Source organism: Mustela nivalis (assembly GCF_964662115.1).
Source record: "Mustela nivalis genome assembly, chromosome: 3".
Taxonomy (NCBI): domain Eukaryota; kingdom Metazoa; phylum Chordata; class Mammalia; order Carnivora; family Mustelidae; genus Mustela; species Mustela nivalis.
The window spans coordinates 153,955,870-153,975,297 of NC_139022.1; the positions used below are offsets into that span (position 1 = coordinate 153,955,870).

At 43.9% G+C, this 19,428-nt stretch overlaps 1 protein-coding gene across 3 annotated transcripts in view; it reads left to right on the plus strand.

The window, feature by feature from the left end:
• ADAMTS12 (ADAM metallopeptidase with thrombospondin type 1 motif 12) overlaps positions 1–19,428 on the plus strand; it is a 292,155-nt gene that overhangs the window by 7,786 nt on the left and 264,941 nt on the right. The window contains exon 2 of one of the 3 annotated variants that reach the window (XM_082724445.1): positions 245–609. The exons of 1 other annotated variant lie outside the window; for it this stretch is intronic. In XM_082724445.1, the coding sequence (XP_082580571.1) occupies positions 245–609 (365 nt within the window). Of the gene's footprint in view, positions 1–244; positions 610–19,428 lie in introns of those variants that run through there. One more of the 3 variants, XM_082724447.1, reaches the window with a different exon arrangement.

Genomic DNA, 19,428 nt, shown 5'->3' on the forward strand with positions numbered 1-19,428 from the left:
AGAGCTGTGCCTGGGTGTCGGCTCAGACTGCCACGTGTCCTCAAGGAGGGGCCCCGAGTGGATTTGAGTTGTTCAGGGAATTTACTGTTGACAGTGTTTGCGCAGTAGATGGGACCTGCAGACTTCAGGCCAACGCTGGTATTTTGCCCTCAACACGCTAAGTTCCGAACGGCAGAGCGTTGACCTTGCTGTAGACTCCGCCGAGAGTGCTCGCCATCTCATTCTTTGTCTTCTCTTCTTTCAGAGCATTTTCTCAAGGCCCTGCCCGAGTACCACGTGGTGGCCCCAGTCCGAGTAGATGCCAGGGGGCACTTTCTGTCCTATGGCTTGCACCATCCCGTCACTGGCAACAGCAGGAGGAAGAGAGATGTGGATGGCTCAGAGGACCGGGTGTACTACAGAATTTCACATGAGGAGAAGGACCTGTTCTTTAACTTGTCGGTCAATCAGGGATTTCTTTCCAAAAGCTATATCTTGGAGAGGAGGTACGGGAACCTTTCCCACGTGAAGATGGTGGCTTCCTCAGCACCCCCTTGCCATCTCAGGGGCACAGTGCTGCAACAGGGTGCCAGCATCGGGACCGCAGCCCTCAGTGCCTGCCAGGGACTGGTGAGTGCCTGGGTCCCTCTCTCCCTCCTCTGCCCCCAGGCCCCTGTCCTCTCGGCTTACACACCCAGTACCCATGGGTTCACACACACCTTCAGTGTGTGCAAACTGAGCACTTGTGATGTGCACGGTCCTGGCTGCCAAATGGGTTGGGGAAGAAATGCATAAAAGAAAAAGTTGACCGATCTGGAAGGTATGGAGAGTGAGGGCGCTGAGGACTCCCAGCAGGGAGAGCAACTTCAACCAGGGACTGCCTGGGAGCAAGGGAGGACTGGAGTTGCGTCTTCAGCCTCTGAGGCCTCTGTGAGGGTGTTGTGCCTCACTGGCTGGCCGGCCCCTTTTGAATTTGGAAAACCTGGATTTGCACTGACTGAGAGGCTCACTGGTGTTAACGGTATTGTCAGCAGCTTTTGCGGTCTATAGTTGACTGTGTAGACTTCGTCTTCAGACTTCATACAGAAACTTAGGCAGTCAGTTTATCCCTTCATGCCTTTCTTTTCTTTTTTTTTTTTTTAAAGATTTTATTTATTTATTTGACAGAGAGAGATGACAAGCAGGCAGAGAGGCAGGCACAGAGAGAGGAGGAGGCAGGCTCCCTGCTGAGAAGAGAGCCCGATGCGGGGCTCGATCCCAGGACCCTGAGATCATGACCTGAGCCGAAGGCAGCAGCTTAACCCACTGAGCCACCCAGGCGCCCCATGCCTTCGTTTTCTTATCTATGAGATGGAGATTGTGACAGTACCCATCTCATATACCAGGGCGTGGCATATGGTTTGCCGACCAAATCTGTTCATCTCTTGTTTTTATAAATAAAGCTTTACTGGAAACAGATAAGCCCACACGTTTGCATTGTCTAAGGTTGCTTTCGGACTACAACAGCAGATGAGTAGTTGGGGTCAGGACTGTATGACCCATGAGGCCCCAAAATTGCTATCTGGCTTTTATAGGAAAAAAATTTGCTGATCCCTATAGAATATTGTGGAAATTAAATGAATTAATATATATAAACACCTTAGAAGAGTGCTTATAAACAATACGCACTCAATGGTTGTTGGTGGCTATTATCTTTTTTTATGTTTCCAACATACCAGGTACTAAAATATGTGGCATATGAGGTAGTTTCCATACGTTCTTCTCTCCTGCTCTCCAGCCCCCCATCTTGGTTGTATTGCGTAGATGATGAAGCTTGGAGATGTTGAATAAATTGCACAGTTCATTTGAGCCCGAGTCTTTCTACCAGTTGCACTCTGATCCCCTCATTTTCCATAGTTTTGGGGAACCATGAATCTACTTTCTGTCTCTGTTATCTGCCTATTTGAAACCTTTGTTTTAATGAGTCCTCCAGGAGATTCTGGTGCTCACTGAAGTCTAACGGTCACCGGACTACAATAGTCACTCATAACCCTGTTTGAACATTAGGATCCACGGGGAGTTTTTTTGAAAAAATTTTTAAATTTTTTATTATGTTATGTTAGTCACCATACAGTACATCATTAGTTTTTGATGTAGTTTTCTAGGATTCATTGTTTACATATAACACCCAGTGCTCCATGCAGCATGTGCTCTCCTTAATACCCACCTGGGCTAACCCACCCCCCTACCCCACTCCTCTCCAAAACCCTCAGTTTGTTTCTTGGAGTCCACAGTCTCATGGTTTGTCTCCCCCTCTCATTCCTCCCCATCATTTTTCCCTTCCTTCTCCTAATGTTCTCCATGCTGTTCCTTATGTTCCACAAGTAAGTGAAACCATACAATAATTGACTTTCTCGGCTTGACTTATTTTACTCAGCATAATCCCCTCCAGTCCCGTCCATGTTGATGCAAAAGTTGGGTATTCATCCTTTCTGATGGCTGAGTAATATTCCATTGTATATATGGACCACATCTTCTTTATCCATTCATCTGTTGAAGGGCATCTTGGCACTTTTCACAGTTTGGCTCTTGTGGACATTGCTGCTATGAACATGGGGGTGCATGTGACCCTTCTGTTCACTACATCTGTGTCTTTGGGGTAAATATCCAGTAGTGCAATTGCAGGGTCATAGGGTAGCTCTATTTTTAATTTTTTTAAGGAATCTCCACATTGTTTTCCAAAGTGGCTGAAGCAACTTGCATTCCCACCAATAGTTTAAGAGGGTTCCCCTTTCTCCAAGTTCTCTCCAACATTTGCTATTTCCTGCCTTTTTAATCTTTGCCATTCTAATTGGAGTAACATGGTATCTCAATGTGGTTTTGATTTGAATCTCCCTGATGGCTAGTGATGATGAACATTTTTTCATGTGTCTGTTATAGCCATTTTTATGTCTTCATTGGAAGTGTCTGTTCATGTCTTCTGCCCATTTTTTGACATGATTATCTGTTTTGTGTGTGTTGAGTTTGAGGAGATCTTTATAGATCTTGAATATCAGCCCTTTGTCTGTAGTGTCGTTTCCAAGTATCTTTTCCCATTCTGTGGGTTGCCTCTTTATTTTGTTGACTGTTTCCTTTGCTGTGCAGAAGCTTTTGATCTTGATGAAGTCCCAAAAGTTCATTATCACTTTTGTATCCTTTGCCTTTGGAGACGTGTCTTGAAAGAAGTTACTATGGCTGATGTTTAAGAGGTTACAGCCTACGTTCTCCTCTAGGATTTTGATGGCTTTCTGTCTCACATTGAGGTCTTTCATCCATTTTGAGTTTATCTTTGTGTATGGTGTAAGAGAACGATTGAGTTTCATTCTTCTGTATTTAACTGTCCCATTTCCCCCAGCACTATTTATTGAAGAAACTGTCTTTTTCCCACTGGATATTTTTTCCTGCTTTGTTGAAGCAATTAGACAACAAAAAGAAGTAAAAGGTATTCAAATTAGCAAAGAAGAAGTCAAACTCTCTTTCTTCACAGAGACATGATACTTTATGTGGAAAACCCAAAAGACTCCACCACCAAATTTCTAGCACTCATATAGCAATTCAGTAATGTGACAGGAGACAAAATCAATGCACAGAAATCAGTTGCTTTCTTATACACTAACAGTGAAACTGTAGAAAGGGAAATTAAAGAACCAATTTCATTTACAATAGCACCAAAACCCGTAAGATACCTTGGAACAAACCTAACCAAAGAGGTAAATGATCTATACTCAAGGAACTAGAGAACACCCATGAAAGAAATTGAAGAAGACACAAAAAGATGGAAAAACATTTCATGCTCATGGATTGGAAGAATAAACATTGTTAAATTGTGTATGCTGCCCAGAGCTATCTATATTTTCAACGCCATCCCGATCAAAATACCAAAAGCATTATTCAAAGTGCTGGCACAAACAATCCTAAAATTTGTATGGAGCCAGAAGAGACCCAGAATCGCCAAAGAAATGTTGAAAAAGAGAAACAATGCTGGGGGCATCACGTTGCTTGATTTCAAGCTTTACTACAAAGCTGTGATCACCAAGACAGCATGGTACTGGTACAAAAACAGACACACAGACCAGTGGAACTGAGGAGAGAGCCCAGATATGGACCCGCAACTCTTATGGTCAAATACTGTTTGACAAAACAGGAAAAAATATACAGTGGAAAAAAGCCAGTCTCTTCAGTAAATGATGCTGGGGAGCTTTTCAAAAGTACCCATTGCCCACCTGTCCTCCCGGATGCTCTGATTTGATGGGTCTGAGAGGGGAGCTCAGACATCTGTAATTCTTTAAAGCTCCCTGGGAAACTCTAACATGTGGTCAGTGTTGCCGGCCAATGGATTGGCGTGAGCGGGGATTAATTAACAGTATTAGCTAATATGACTCTACAGTAGCAGCTCTCCACAGTAATGCTCGTGTGCAGCCGGGGTTGAGAACCGCTGCTCTCAGTTGGCCCCTCTTTTCACCTTGTGCTTTGTAAGGGAGGTTGCACACTGTTTAGCATTATTCCAGGCTCGGGAACAGAATATTGGGATCTTTTCAATTTCACATGGCCCCAGGGAGCCATGAAGACAACCATCTGGGCATTTTCATATTCAGATTCCAGATTCCTATTGAGTACAGGGGCACAAAAAAGCAAATATGAACTAATGGACTAATGTGGTAGCCAAGATGATGGAAAATTTTAGATTCAAATTGCTGAATGATTTTTTTGCCAGAAGAGCCAGTCCACTTGCATTGCCTTGGAGCCCTTCACCCAGAATTGAGCAGTTAATGAACAGTTATAAAATAGGCACTAAAATCCAAAGGACTTTCTTTTCCTTTCTGTGAGCATACAAGCTGGCCAGCTTCAAGTTCATTTGCGATTAAGACCTGGTGCGCCTGGGTGGCTCAGTGGGTTAAAGCCTCTGCTTTCGGCTCAGGTCATGGTCTCAGGGTCCTGGAATTGAGCCCCGCATTGGGCTCTGCTTAGCTGGGAGCCTGCTTCCTCCCTTCTCTCTTTCTGCCTGCCTCTCTGCCTGCTGTGATCTGTCAAATAAATAAAATCTTAAAAAAAAAAAAAAAAGACCCAGTGCCCCTCATCAAAAGGATAGTGATTGGACGTGTGTCTGATTTCTCCTGATCAATTATCTGGGAATTTGACTTCTGTGTTATTTATTTTCCTTTCACCCAAACATGACCCTACACTCAAATCCACAGGATTTGAGCTTAGGATATATTCACTTTTAAGCCCCCACCCCCCAAACCTAAGGACAGAGGTGGCATTTGGGAAGGCTTTCTGAGGCTTATTTTTGTGAGTCTATTTCTGAGTTTTATGTTCTATTCCACCAGTAGAATCTTTACTACTGTAGTAGCTATATAATTAGTTTGGAAATCAAGTAGACCGATGCCTGCCATGTTACATTTTTTCAAACCTGCTTTAGTAATTCTTGTTCCTTTGCCTTTCCCTGTACATTTTAGAATAATCGGACCACAAAAATTTTCTGAGATTTGGTAGGAATTACGTTAAATCTGTATATATAGAGAGAGATTTGGGGAATTAGCATGTGTTATGTTTAGTCCAATCCATGAACACAGTAGGTCTCTTCCAATTCTTCTCATGAAACTTATCCAGGTTGACTGGTGGGACTGAAAACGTCCAAAATACTAGGTTGTCCATCCTTCCCAAGATGAGAATTTTGTAGCTCCTTGGGCCCTCCCTTCTAAATCTCACTCTGATGGCATTTCTCACCAGGAAATCTCCCAGCCATTAAGTGGGCGGTCCTTACCAAGGGCAGGCCCGTACCACCTGTCAGGTAGTTAGTGTGATTAGAGAATGAGGCTGTTAAGTGGAATCAAAACTTGCCTTGTATTTTTTTTTGCAAATGTGTTCCCTTGGTTTGTTCACTCCTATTTATTCTTGAAGTATTCTATTTTGGAGAGTTTTCTGATTCTAAATTAGTCTGGTAGAACGATAGTACTTTCTTCTGCGCAGAGCCTCACTGTGTCCCCCTGCTGCTCAAAGATGGCCGCTGGTGGGATGACGGCATTTGATTCCCAGGGAGACTTAGCTCATCGATTCAGAGCAGATTTGGAGAAGAGTCTGCTCTGATGGAACCCAAGTTTCTATGGCTCGTTAGTATGATTTACGATTTCTTTTCAGTCCAAAGAATTCCAGTGCCCTTTTCCCTTTTGATAGGTTTTTAAGTGTCAGCTTGTCTCGAAAGCTGTGGCAAGAACCTTCATTTCTGTGACTGCCTTAACCCTCATAGGCCCCTTGCAAACTATTCCTGCCTGAAAAAAATGGATAATCCCATTAGTCAGCCCTGCTTATCTCACACCGCTATAGATAACAGCTTCAAAATACTTGAGAAAAGTATCCTGACCTTTTGTCTCTTGTTGGCTGAGTAGGAGGAGTTGATCTCTTCACCGACAGTGCTGGGACACCTCAACAAAACTGTTCTTGTCAGGTCAACAGTGAAGGTCATGTTGCCGGTCGGTGCCTTTCTGATTTCCTTGTACTTGTGTTTCAGCACTATGTGACACAATTCCTATTTTTAAGTATTTTTTTCTCTTTGCTTAAGTGACACCACATTATTATGGTTTTACTCCTACCCACCACTCTGAGAGTTCCGTCTCCACCTCCTTTGCTCCTTTCTGTATCTTTTAATTAATAGAGTGTCCCAGGGCTTGGTCTGTGGCTCCCTCTTCTCTCACTTGACCCTCTTATTAGGTGGATCCTGACCAGCCGCAAATGCTATCAACTTCTCTGTCAGCCTATCTGTCCGTCTGTCCATCTGTTCATTCATCATCTATCATTATTATCTGTCGTCTACGTAATGATCTATTTGTACAGTTACCTGTTTGCCTTTTGTATCCACTTGTCTATCTCTCGCTCCTCTGTCATCGTATCTTTCTCCATCTCTTTATACTTATGTGAATAACTACTCAATTTATTTATTTATTTGATATTTCCTTATAACTCCAGCTCTTGGCCATCTCATATGTATGCCTAATAGGAATCTTAAATTTGACACGTTCAAAGAAATATTCTTTTTTTTTTTTCCTGAGGATTTGATTTATTTATTTGACAGAGAGAGGGAGAGAACGAGCACAAGCAGGCCGAATGGCAGGCAGAGGGAGAGGGAGACGCAGGCTCCCTACTGAGGTGGAAGCCCAACCCAGGGCTCCATCCCAGGACCCTGAGATCATGACCTGAGTTGCAGGCAGACATTTAACTGACTGAGCCACCCAGGTGCCCCCAAGCAATATTCTCTATTCCCTCCTCCTGTCATCTTCCCGATCGCTGTACGTGTCAACTCTGTTCTTCTGGTTACCCAGGCCCAAACCCATGGAATTATCATTGACTCATCTACTTCTCTCCCACTCTGTATTTATTCCTGTCAAATCCTGTCGGCTCTTCCATCCCAGTGTGTGCAGAATCTATTACTCGTGTCACTTCCACAGCTAACACCCTAGTCCGCTCGTTCTCAGCAGTAGTTTTGCCCTATAGGGGACATTTGGGGATGTCTAGAGATATTTTTGGTTGTCACACCTGGGAAGGGGGAGATTGCTTCTGGATTCTAGTGAGAGATGTTGGAAACTTTCTACAGTGCACAGAACGGCCCTCTGCAGCAAAGGATTATAGGGTATAAAATATCAATCGTTTCGAGGTTGAGAAACTCTCCTCTAGTTCTCGTCACCATTCTGCCTCTCCTGGACCACAGCACTGACCTCCCAAGTGGTTCCCCACTTCCTGTGTTAATTCCCTGCAAGTCATTTCTCACAGCGGTACACTGGGCTTTTGAACACATTTATAGAGCGGTGCACTCTGCTGCTTAAAATCTCCGCTTATTTCCCACCACAGCAGGATAAAATCCAAATGTCTTGTCCTGGCTGCCAGGCTCCCTCTGACCTGCTCCCGGCCTGCCTCGCTGCCCTCCTGCCCCATCCCGTGGCCTCCTGCCTAGTTCTGCAGTCACGCTGCCCAGAATTCTCTCTGGCCTCATCGCCTTTGCGTTCATGTTCTGTCTAGAATGCTCTTCCCTCAGACTTCCACGTAGATGCCCCTTCTTGTCTCTCAGATCCCCGCTCATGATCTTCCCTGGCCGTTCAGTCTACAGAGACACCTCCAGAGTTCCATCACATTGCCTGTTTTATTTTAAAAAAGAACCGGCAATACCTGCTATTTTCTTCTCCTTTTTGCCTAACTCTTCTTTCCCTCACCCTGTCTTGTTCACGCATGTTTAGCCGTGTTCCGTAGTAAACCTTCAGTAAATCATGGTTGAAGGGATGGACGTGTTTATTTCAGCCGTTAGCCTTCTCCTGCCCCACGTTTCTGCAGACCGTCCCTGGCTGTGGCTTCACGATGAGATGATGGTTCCTCAACGACTCAACCAAGGGCCGGAAAGCCATCTATTGACTTCCAAAACATAGTCTGCTGAAATGGTCCCTGAGTCACTTCGGGTGGGTTCCCAGGGCACTGGCTCCTCGTGATGGCAGTGTGATGTCGCTCTGCTCTGTGGCCCTCCTGGGTTCATCACTCTAAGAACGCTGGGACTGCCACCATCATGTTGAGTTTGGGAAGGGGACACTGCTGTCAACTCTGCTGTTCTCTTCTGGGCTTGGGTCAGACCTTTTCTTCTTCTTCAAAGTGTAATTTTTAGTAAGACTCTTTTAGAAAGTTTGCATTAAAAGGAAGGAAAGACAATACGAATAATGACCTGAAACTTCTCTTCGCTTTGGCTGTGCTGGGTGTAGGCTGAGCTCCAAGAGGGTTTCTAACCAAGTGCTGGGCTTTTGATCTGTAGCAAGGGTCGCCCCACTGTTAATCCCCCTGCTGAGGGGTACACAGAAGCATAATTGTCTCCTGAGTCCTGGGCCCAATTACGAGCCTCTGAGAAAGGAGGAGAATATCTCACCCCAGAGTCAGGCCCATCTTTGTTTCTACTTCTTTCCAGGTGTTTCTTGTAAGGAATAGCTACTTGCTTCAGGGGAATCCCCAACCGAAGGTGGCTGGGCCCCCCAGGGCAGTTTGTGCTTTGCCAACCCCATAAAAGCACCCCATCACAGGGACCAGTGAGGGCTGAAATCCAGCTCTCACGCTGCTAATGGAACTAAATCCTAGTTTCAGGAGGAAGAGAGGGATTTTTATAAGCTCTTTGCCCAAAGTGGAGCATCTTTTTTTTTGTTTGTCAACTTAGGTGCCTTTTAAAATTCATCTGTCTGAAAGGGATACCTTTATAATTTCATCTGTCTCTCTTGCATACCTTCTTGCAATTTGCCCAAATGTGTGCTATTAGAATAATCCCAGAGCCGCCTACCCACAGGATTTGGGCTGGCTCTGTGGCCCCCAGGTGACAGTCACATGAGGACACAGTCTCCCATTGTTCCCACGTTTCCCAAAGCCGGAGGTGCTCAGTTTCATATAGCAGTATGGAGAGTTGGGCTATGTATGGGCATTAAGAGCAGATCCTTTTCCTTTTTTGTTTTTTCTGAAGATTTTATTTGTTCATTTGACAGAGAGAGAGGGCACACAAGCAAGGAAATGGCAGGTAGAGTGAGAGGGAGAAGCAGGTCCCCCACTGAGCAGGGAGCCCGATGCAGAGCTTGATCCCAGGGCCCTGGGATCATAACCTGAGCCAGAGGCAGACACTTAACTGACCAAGTCACCCAGGCGCCCCAGGGGATCCTTTTCCGCTGACCTCCCGAAAGTCTTGACCAAAACGTTTTCCCAACCTCTTCTTCAATTCAAGGTGAAGAACAAGTCTGTGTCTATTTCCCGAGACTATTGGGTTCTTGGCTTCGGATCTCCAGTGAACAGCTGCTTGAGCTGGACTGAGGGAGGAGGCTTTCTCAAGAAGAGACGGTTACATAAATGCTCAGATCCTACCGACATGTCAGAGAAACACATTTCCACCCAATACCCATCTTTGAAGGCATCCCTGTTTCCTTGATTAGTCAGCTTTGCATTGAGGTGAAGAGAATTTTGATTTATGTCACCAGAACAAATGGAAGGTATGCTCAAAAATGAGATTTAATTCTAGGCTGTGGGCCACTATGAAGCCTTGGAGTGGTCCTCCAGCCTCTCACTACCAAGACCTCAGATTTTGCTACCGCATGCTGTTATAGCACTGTAACTCTGGGAACTTTGTTAGGTTCTCATTTCCATAAGTGCAAGAATTAAGTGTTCTCTGTGTTTCACTGTGCAAATGCTGTCAGTGACATGAGTGATATGTAAACCTCTAAGCTCAAGCATGGCGCCTCCACCGACAGAGGGGTGGGCTTCCTACCACATGAGTCCCTCAGTGTGGGTCAATTCTTGACCCAGATGGAAAGGTCTGCGTGTTCTTTTTCCATACAATCAAAGAATGTAACCATTTCTGCCCTCTTGTTCTTGAACTCTGGCTGAAGGGGTGATGTAGCCAAGGAATGAAATGCACTGGCAGAGCTGTGTGGGAAAACTTCCCCAGCATGGCTTCTAGCCTTGCTTCCTGATCTGGAACTCTGTGCTTGTTTGCAGAAAACAGTCCTTTTGAGTTGTGGGATGCCTCTGGGTCAGGGTTTGTTGTTCCTCAGTAGGAGGGATGGAAAGAAAGGCTCTGTGTATCCTCTAACCCTGCTCCCAGGCTGAGGAATTCCCTGTGACCCCTGACCTTTGGGGGTTGCCCGGTCAGACCCATGCTTACTCTGACGGGAGACTTTGGAACAGGGCCTCTGGCTGGCGGCAGAGTCCCCTCCTCACCATCAGTGCTTTGTGTTAGAGGCTCAGAAACATGAGTTTCCCCCTCGCCCTCCTTCTTTTTTGTCTTTCTGCTTCCTTTTCGGTTCATCTTGTGAGTTCCCAGCATGATATACAGGAAGTGAGGGAGAGAACTGTAGAACCTGTATTTCAAGAAGCGGCATTATTTTCTTTCTTTTACTGGGTTGTGAGTTAAGGGCCTTCTCTGTGGACCAAGCACAGGTCAGGAGCTTGGTCCTGAAGGAGCTGACCTTCAGCTAACCGGAGCTCAGAGGCCAGGTGCTCTGTTGTTACCGGTTCATTACTTAGCTTATGGATTCACACGAATTCAGCTAGAGATGTTACTCTCTCCTCCTCTGTCTCTCTTCTCTGAAGACTATTTGGAATCTCATTTCTGTTTTCATTACAGAGACTGAAGACAAAATGTCCAGAGTTTCCCACTTGATGTTCCTGTATTAACAGTCCTCCTCTTTTTTGATGGAGTGTGAATCATAAGTCCAGGGAGCTTAAATATTAGCTTTCAGAAAGCTCTAGTTCCTTTCACAAATGTCTCCTTTGACTAACAGATATTAATAAGAGCTTTGAAAAATGAGAAAACAGGAGGCCTGAGTTTTATGTTTTGTAACTGAAAAAAATGTTTCGCTTGGTTGCTGGAGATGATCTTTCAGTGTGACCTAACTGATTTATTTTTGACCAGACAACCTATGTCAGAGGGACACGGAACCAGGTCTGTGGCGACTTGGCATATTTTTCATACAGAGCAATCACACTGGATTTGGGAGTCGGAGGAGCTGGGCTCAATCCTACTTCTGTGTGATCTTAGTTGAGACCCTTTGCCTTTTTTGAGTCTGTTATTTGAGTGGATTGAGTCCTTGCTGTGAAATGTGTGGCCCTCGGACCACTGGCATGAACATCGCTCGGGAGCTTATTACTAATGCAGATTCTCAGGTCCTACCAGGATTTCCTGAATCAGAACCTATATTTTAACAAGATCCTCGGGTAATTTGTATGTGCATAACTGTTTGACAGGCATCGGTCCACCGCACCTAGAGACACTCATTCTGGTTGAGTTCTCCTTTCTACGTACTGCAACCTTGTGGCAAATTGTTGGCCTGAACGTCTCATGAAGCTTGGAAGCAGTAGGGGGGGATGCTGCTGTCCCAGTGGATGTTGGTGGATAGAAGGTTGGAAGAGGAATCTTAGATAATGTGATTCAAAAAAAAAAAGACTGAAAAGATACACGAGAACTTGGGAGCCAAATGAGAGGGGCTCTGCTGGCCGGGGGTGCTCTCTGTCATCCTTTGCTTCTCTTCTGTCCTCCGTGGCATTTTGTTATATTAGAACCCTCGGCCCTGGCATGGAGAGCTCTTCCCAGGACAATTTCCCGTTGTTCTCAAGTTCTTTAATCTCCTCCCTGATGAGTATGCTAAAACAATTATCTTTTGTTTTGGGGTCTTCATCTAAGCTGTTGAGAACAGATAAGCTTTCCTGGCCTTCCAAAGACTAGGAGAGACCCTAACAACTGATACTGTTTAGACTTTCATTCCTGCTCCCAAGAGGATGGAGCCTTGCTGATGCTAAGTTTGGGTCAACAACGAGGAAACCTTAATGTTTATAAATACTCCCTTAAGAGATTGTAAGTGTGGAGTTTTCCAGGATGTTCAGGAAAGTCTAGGAATAAAGGGGCAATGGCAAAGCAAGAATGAGGCTTTCCCCTCAGTTCTGGGAGGATGTTCTTGCAGAGAGGGCCCCTTTCTCTTGCAGAGAGGGCCAACATTCTCAGCTTATCTCTGATGACTGATTCTCCCCCCTCCCCGACAAGCTGTGGGTTTTCTGGGCTTTCTTTTTGGCTTTCCTTCCTTTTTCTTACTCTTGCTGTGTTTTAGATATTTTTACTATCTTTTGTTTTTTTTAACAGATCTGTAACAGGAACCCATGAAGTTGAGCAATTAGCTAAATTGAGGTTTATTTAACTTATATAAGTTTTAACTTCCAAAACAGGTATATTTAACTTATATAACTTTATATGTTACATATTTTATAATATATGTTTTATATGTTATATATTACTTATAAATTCTTCAAGTAATTTACATCAGTTATATATAATAGTATATATTAATTAAATTAATCACATTTAGTTATACCTCTTATATATCATTTATTAAATTATATTTCTTTCTTTTCTTTCTTTCTTTTTTTTTTTTTTGAGAGAGAGAACATGCACACTAGAATGAGCCAGAGGGGAATGGTACAGAGGGAGAGGGAAAGTCTTAAACAGGCTCCATGCCCAGCGTGAAGCCCAGTGCAGGGCTGGATCTCAGGACCCAGAGATCATGACCCTGAGATCATGACCTGAGCCAAAATGGAGAGTCAGCTGGTTAATCAACTGAGACATCCAGTTGCCTCAATTATATTTTAATCTTGGGTCACCTAGCTGGATTAGTTGGAAGACCATGCAACTCTTGATCTTGGGGTCATGAGTTTGAGTCCCACGTTAGGTGTAGAAATTACCTAAAAATAAATAAATACATAAACTTAAAAAAATTTTCTTATCTCCTTTCCAATCTCTGTGTAGCTTGATAGAGAAAGAACAATGGAAATAGGCTGTTCTAGCAGAGCTTCCGGATGAGATGGAGTTTACTGGAAGAAGAGAAGCAGACTCTGGGGTGTGTGTGTGTGTGTGTGTTAGGTATGAGAAGAGGGCACTACCTAATGCAGAATAAGTCCACAGAAAGAGGTTTTTATCTAAAGCTATGTTGCAGGAGAAATGGCTGAAATCACAGTTACAGTTATAGTTAAGTTAGTTAAGTACAGTTAGTTAATTTACAGTTACAGGTATAGTTAAGTGTGTAAAAACAGCCTTGACCCTCATTCATTTGAAATTGCATTGTACGGGAGGGTACATCTGAGCTTGGATGATGACTGAGGGACAACCATCCAATTTCCCTTCGGGGTGAGTTTTCTTTTTTCTCTGGAAGGTTGTGATGGCAGTAGCCATGGCAAATGACCAGGAAAGGATTTTGAGATCCAGTGATAAATGCTTTACATCCTTTCTCTGGAAAGGATTTGCTCTTTCATTAGTTAATTCTATTTACATTAAACTGTTTTAATAGAGAGACGCAAATTTGGTAAGCAGGCTTTTCTTCCTTTTTACTCTAATCTCCAGGCCAGTCCCCTGAGATTTAGGCTTTTATTAATCAAAAACATCGGACCTGGAGTTGAGGGACCTGTGCTTTGTGTCCGACACTCCTGGCTTGCAGAAGCGCTAAGGCACGTCCCTTCACATCTGTGGTCCCAGGTTTCTGGTCTGTGAAAGGAAGGTGATGATTCATGGGCAGCTAAAAACCTCTCCTTGAAAAGTAAATCTGAAAAATTAAAGTCAACCTGGGTGGCTCAGTGGGTTGAGGCCTCTGCCTTCGGCTTGGGTCGTGATCCCAGGCTCTCTGCTCGGTGGGGAGCCTGCTTCCTCCTCTCTCTCTGCCTGCCTCTCTGCCTACTTGTGAGCTGTCTGTCACATAAATAAATAAAAATCTTTAGAAAAAAAAATATGTGAGAGTGAGAAATTGTGTTCTAGGCTGAGAGGTGCCAGAGGTGGGCACTGACATTTTCTGTGCCGTGGAATTGGATGGCTGGCAGAAGGAGGATGCTGATAGGAGAACCTTCCCAGTGATAATTTTCCCTGGAGATTTCCTAAGGTCACTTCAGTGAGAGGCATCTAGTGTTTAGAGCCTGGCAGATTCTTGAGTTAGATAGATTTTGGTAAATTTGGGCAAATGATCTTTGAGATTGTAATATGTGGCTAATCTAATAACACCTTTTTTTATTGTTGCCTGTAAGGATTAAATGAAATATTGATTACGTAACACTGTCTTTTACAGAGCAAAGGTTTGAGAAACTGTAGCCATTACTATTATTGATACCATTATTTTTCATGTTACTGTTACAATTGTAGAATAACTAGAAGATTCAGTTCTCTAGAAAATGGCTTTTCTAATGTTCAAGTATTTATTCCCATTTATTTAATTCCAGTTATTTATTCAAATTAAAATTATTTATTCCTATTTATTTGCAGTGCCCTGGGATTAACATATACTTTATTATTCATCATTTACTCTTTTAGACAAGAAAATTAATATTTTCAATTACTTCTTTTTCCTCACACACATTTTTCTGCCTTAAGCTTGGGCATTTAAAGTTTTTACTCTCTTTCTGCCCGTCTTCACCTTTTATTACTGATCCAGAGGAAGAAAAAATAATCTAGAGTACAAATCACCCCAGGAGAAGACTCCAGATTTTCCTCCCCAGTTATAATTGTTTTTTGTTTTGTTTTGTTTTTGTTTTTTGTTTTTTGTTTTTTAAGCAGGTAATACATTCATGAGCTGCAATATTTAAAAAATACAAAAAGACTTATGAAGCAGCTTGTACTGTCACCGACCTCTGCCTCCCAGGGACTTCCCAGAATTGCTCTGCCTAGCCTTCAAGAGGTATTATTCTAGACTACTTTTGTGTGTAGTAAAATACACATAACAGAAACTAACCACTTTAATGTCTGAAGTTCAACGGCATGAAGGACATTTGCATTCTTGCACAACCCCAGAACTGTCTCAGCTTCCCAAATCCCGTACCCATTAAACTACAACTCCCCATCCGAGTCTTCCCCTCAGCTCTTGGCAACCCCCGTTTTACTTTATGTCTCCATAAATGGGACTACTCTAGGGACCTCAAAGAAATGGACTCATACTGTATTTGTTCTTTGTGACTGGTTTCTTTCAATTAGCATAATTATCTTCAGGGTTCAACCATGTTGTGGCACGTGCTTCTCCCCCCCAACCCCACCATGGTTTTACTGAGGTATACTTGGTATTCAGAAAAATGACACAAAATTAATATATCCAGAGTAGTACATTTGGAGTTATGTATGTACTTATGTTACTGTTAACACAACCCAGATAATAAACATACCCATCATGTCCAAAAGTTTCCATGTATCTCTTTTTCTTTCTTTCTTTTCCTTTTCTTTTTTTGTGGTAAGAACACTTGACATGAGGTTCTTCCTCTGACATTTTTCAGTATACAACACCTTATTGTTAACTACAGGCTCTCATGTATAGCAGATCTCTGCTACTCACTCCCCTTGTACAACTGTGACATTTATACCCATTGAACAGTTCCCCATATCCTTCTCCCCCACCCTCTGATAACCACCCTTCTAGTCTCCACGTTACACCTTTGACTATTTTTGATGCTTCTTTTAAGAGGAATCATACAGCCTTCATTTTATGATGGAATTATGTCACTGGGCATAATGTCTTCCAGCCCCATCCCTGTTGTCATGATAGTGGCGTTTCCTCCTTTTTAAAGGCTGTGTAATATTCCACAGCGTACACGTTTTCTTTACCCTTTTATCTATTGATGGGCTTTGGGTTATTTTCATCCTTCAGGTTTTATGAGTAATGCTGCAGTGGACATGGGAGTACAGATATCTTTTTGAGATTCTGATTTCAATTCTTTCAGATATATTCCTGGAAGGGGGATTGCTGGGTGACATGGTAGTTCTATACTTATTTTTTTTTTTTTAAGCAGTCTCTATATTATTTTCCAAAGCAGTTGCACTAATATTTTATATTCCCTCCAACAGGGTATGAGGGTTCCAATTTCTACACATCCTTCCCAGCAATTCTTAGCTTTTAATTTTTTAAATCATAGCTATACCCAACAGGTATGCAGTGATAGCTCATTTTGGTTTTGATTTGCATTTCCTTGGTGACTACTGATGGTGAATATCTTATCATAGACCTGTTGGCCATTTGTATTTTCCTTTCCGAGGCTGAATAATATAGATCATTAATAATCTAGATAATAGATCATTATTACATACGATAATATAGATTGAGGATATATAATAATCTCTTCTTTCTAATTAATTATTCAGTCTTAAATTGGAAGGAAATTTTTAGTGTAGACCTTAAAAATTTTAGTGTCTGTGTGGAGAACAGAAATTATGACTGTCACCTGGAATTCCCGGACTGGAGGTGGAGCCTGGTGGTGTGATAGGACAAATCTCTGAGCATAGAGCCAGAAGATCTGCACTCCAAGGCCTCCCATGACTTCATTCAGGGAGTTGGTTTTGACAGCGAGGTGCAATGAATGACTTCCCATAGGTCCTCCGTGTGTTTCGTTAATGTCCACCTTGGTAATATTCCCCAGCAAGAGCTTACACAGGAAGAGAAATCCCAGCACCTGACTGCTGCCGTTACTAAGCGTCCACAACACCAGACACGGTCATTGTGGTGCACTGTTGGAATGAGCTCTTAGACAGTTAACCGCTGACATAGAACTGGGCTGTTGGCAAGCACTGTGAATGCTATAGGACCCTATAAAAGAAGGACCCAGTGGTGTCTGGGATTTGGGAGGCTTTTTTGAGAGGCTAGTTTTTGATCTGAGCTTGGAGGACAAACAAGAGAAAAGACTGGAAGAGAGCATTTCTGGAACATGCGTCTGGGCCCTGGAGCAAGAAGCGCAAAGAGAGCCTCTTGGAGGAACAGCAAGAAGGTGCTGTGGGCAGTGAGCACTCTCTGTCTCACAGGTTTCAATTCACTCATTCCCTTATTTATGGTAATATGTCCATACTAATACATTATCATTTCATGTGATGTGCCATTATTTACTGCGATGCTCAGTGACCTCAGTTTGGACAGTGGAGGCCCTTCCATCTGGTTTCTGTGTCCTTCTGACTTGTCTCATCCTTGTCTGAGCACGCTGTTGTTTTCAGTACAGTAAGATGTTCTAAGATCACCTTGTATCTTCCCAGCCCTAGAATCAGTCACTTTTTTTTTTTTTTTAATTTATTTATTTGATGGAGAGAGAGATCACAGGTAGGTAGAGAGGCGGGCAGAGAGAGAGGAGGAAGCAGGCTCCCTGCCGAGCAGAGAGCGGATGTAGGGCTTGATCCCAGGACCCTGAGACCATACCTGAGCCAGAGGCAGAGGCTTAACCAACTGAACCAGCAAGTGCCCCGAATCAGTCACTTCTTCAGGGAACTTTCCCTCCGCGACGACCACTCCCCTGCCAGAAGAGTGGTATTTAAGCGAAGATCTGGGCACTAGACGTGCTCATCGCTACTGGGTGTTGCTGCTCCGGGCTCTCTCAGTGGAACACGTAGACGTGTGTACCTACACATAATCAAGACACACAAGTCCACCTACAGTCTATAGTCTATGTAGGAAGTCATGAATTTATACCAATACCTTCAATTCCAGATCAAGACCACAGGATTCATTCTGGTTTTCTCTTTCCAAATTTGTCAAAAGAGCTTCTCTGACAACGACCACTGGTTCCTGTTACTCTTGGCATATTTTCTCACTGGATCACACCCCTGGCCTGTGCCCCGTGCCCCGCTGCAGCCGCTGCCCTCTTGGGTGGACGCCCTCCTCACCTCAAACGCGCTTCCTGTTCCCCCCGCAGAAGCCTCAAGTGACTGCTCTCCTCACCTCACTTAGAGTCTGGCCCTCAGGCCGGGCCACGGGCTCTGATTCTCTAGCTAGTCTGTTGCCCTGTGGGGTTGTGAGGGCTCAGAAACTAGCTTGGAAACCCAGTGTTGCTTTTGCCTTGTTTGCATTCTGAGGTCTGTTCCCCTGCATCCCACATCTCCCCACCGCAGAGATCTTTTCACTCTACTCAGGCGCTGATGTGCTGCTCTGGTCCACCTCAGGGATCCCTGGACCCTGACCTCCCTACTCCAACCCCATGCAGATGCCTTCTGCCTCCTGACTACTTAGGGGCTTTAGAACTGAGTTGTTGAGGAAGAGAGGAGAGTAGGGAGGGGGAAGGCACCTTGTCCGTAATTTGACCACGTGTGTCTGGGGATCACCAAATGCCTGTCCAGGTCAGGTGTTCTGTGATTCCACCAGGGCTGATGACAGATTCTCAGCCCAGCCTTGGTAAGTTCCTCTGTGTCCACCACGTCTGGCTCTGCCTTTGGAAGCTGTCCTTGCTTTTGCTTCTGGCCTTTGTGCTCACACCTGCTACCCTAGCTCTGGACGTAATGCCCACTTTGCTGGTGTCCTGGAGTCTTCTGCCCTTGTCTGAGTTACCTGCAGAGCCTCTGCCCTAACCATTAGATGGCTTAGCTGGAGAGGCTGCCCCAGTCCTTGGCAGCATGCCTGTTTCCTATTTCCCTGTGTTTTTCCAGCTGCCTGTGGAGTGTTCTCAATAGTTCTTTATGGAACATTATAGATATTAAGTCAACTTTATGCTAGTTTCAGTGTAAAAAGGTCTGTTTAAGGGTTGCAGTGCGGATGACTTCTGTTTTGAATTCCTTTTGCTCTAAAAGGCTTTTAAGAGACTGACTTACACTTTTGTTAGCCCTCCCTTTGTGGATAGGCACAGCTCTGTAAGTTTATTTACAGAGACATCAGCCCCCAAGTCCATGCTGTTTTACCATTGATTCGGCTGTATAATTTGAAATCCATTTCTAAGTAAAGCATCTTTTAAATTTATGTAAGCGTTGGAAAGAAAGATGTGAATCAGCAAAAGGAGCAGAGGCATGATTGAAAAGGCACCAGGAGAACACATTTCACTTTTGTACATAGGATTACGAAGTATTTTCTATCTCGTAAGTCATAGGTGAACATTTCCAGTTACCTGTTGGGCTTATATATGTAGATGTCCCAGCAACGTAAAGTCATAATCTTTGTGTTCTGGAGACTGAGA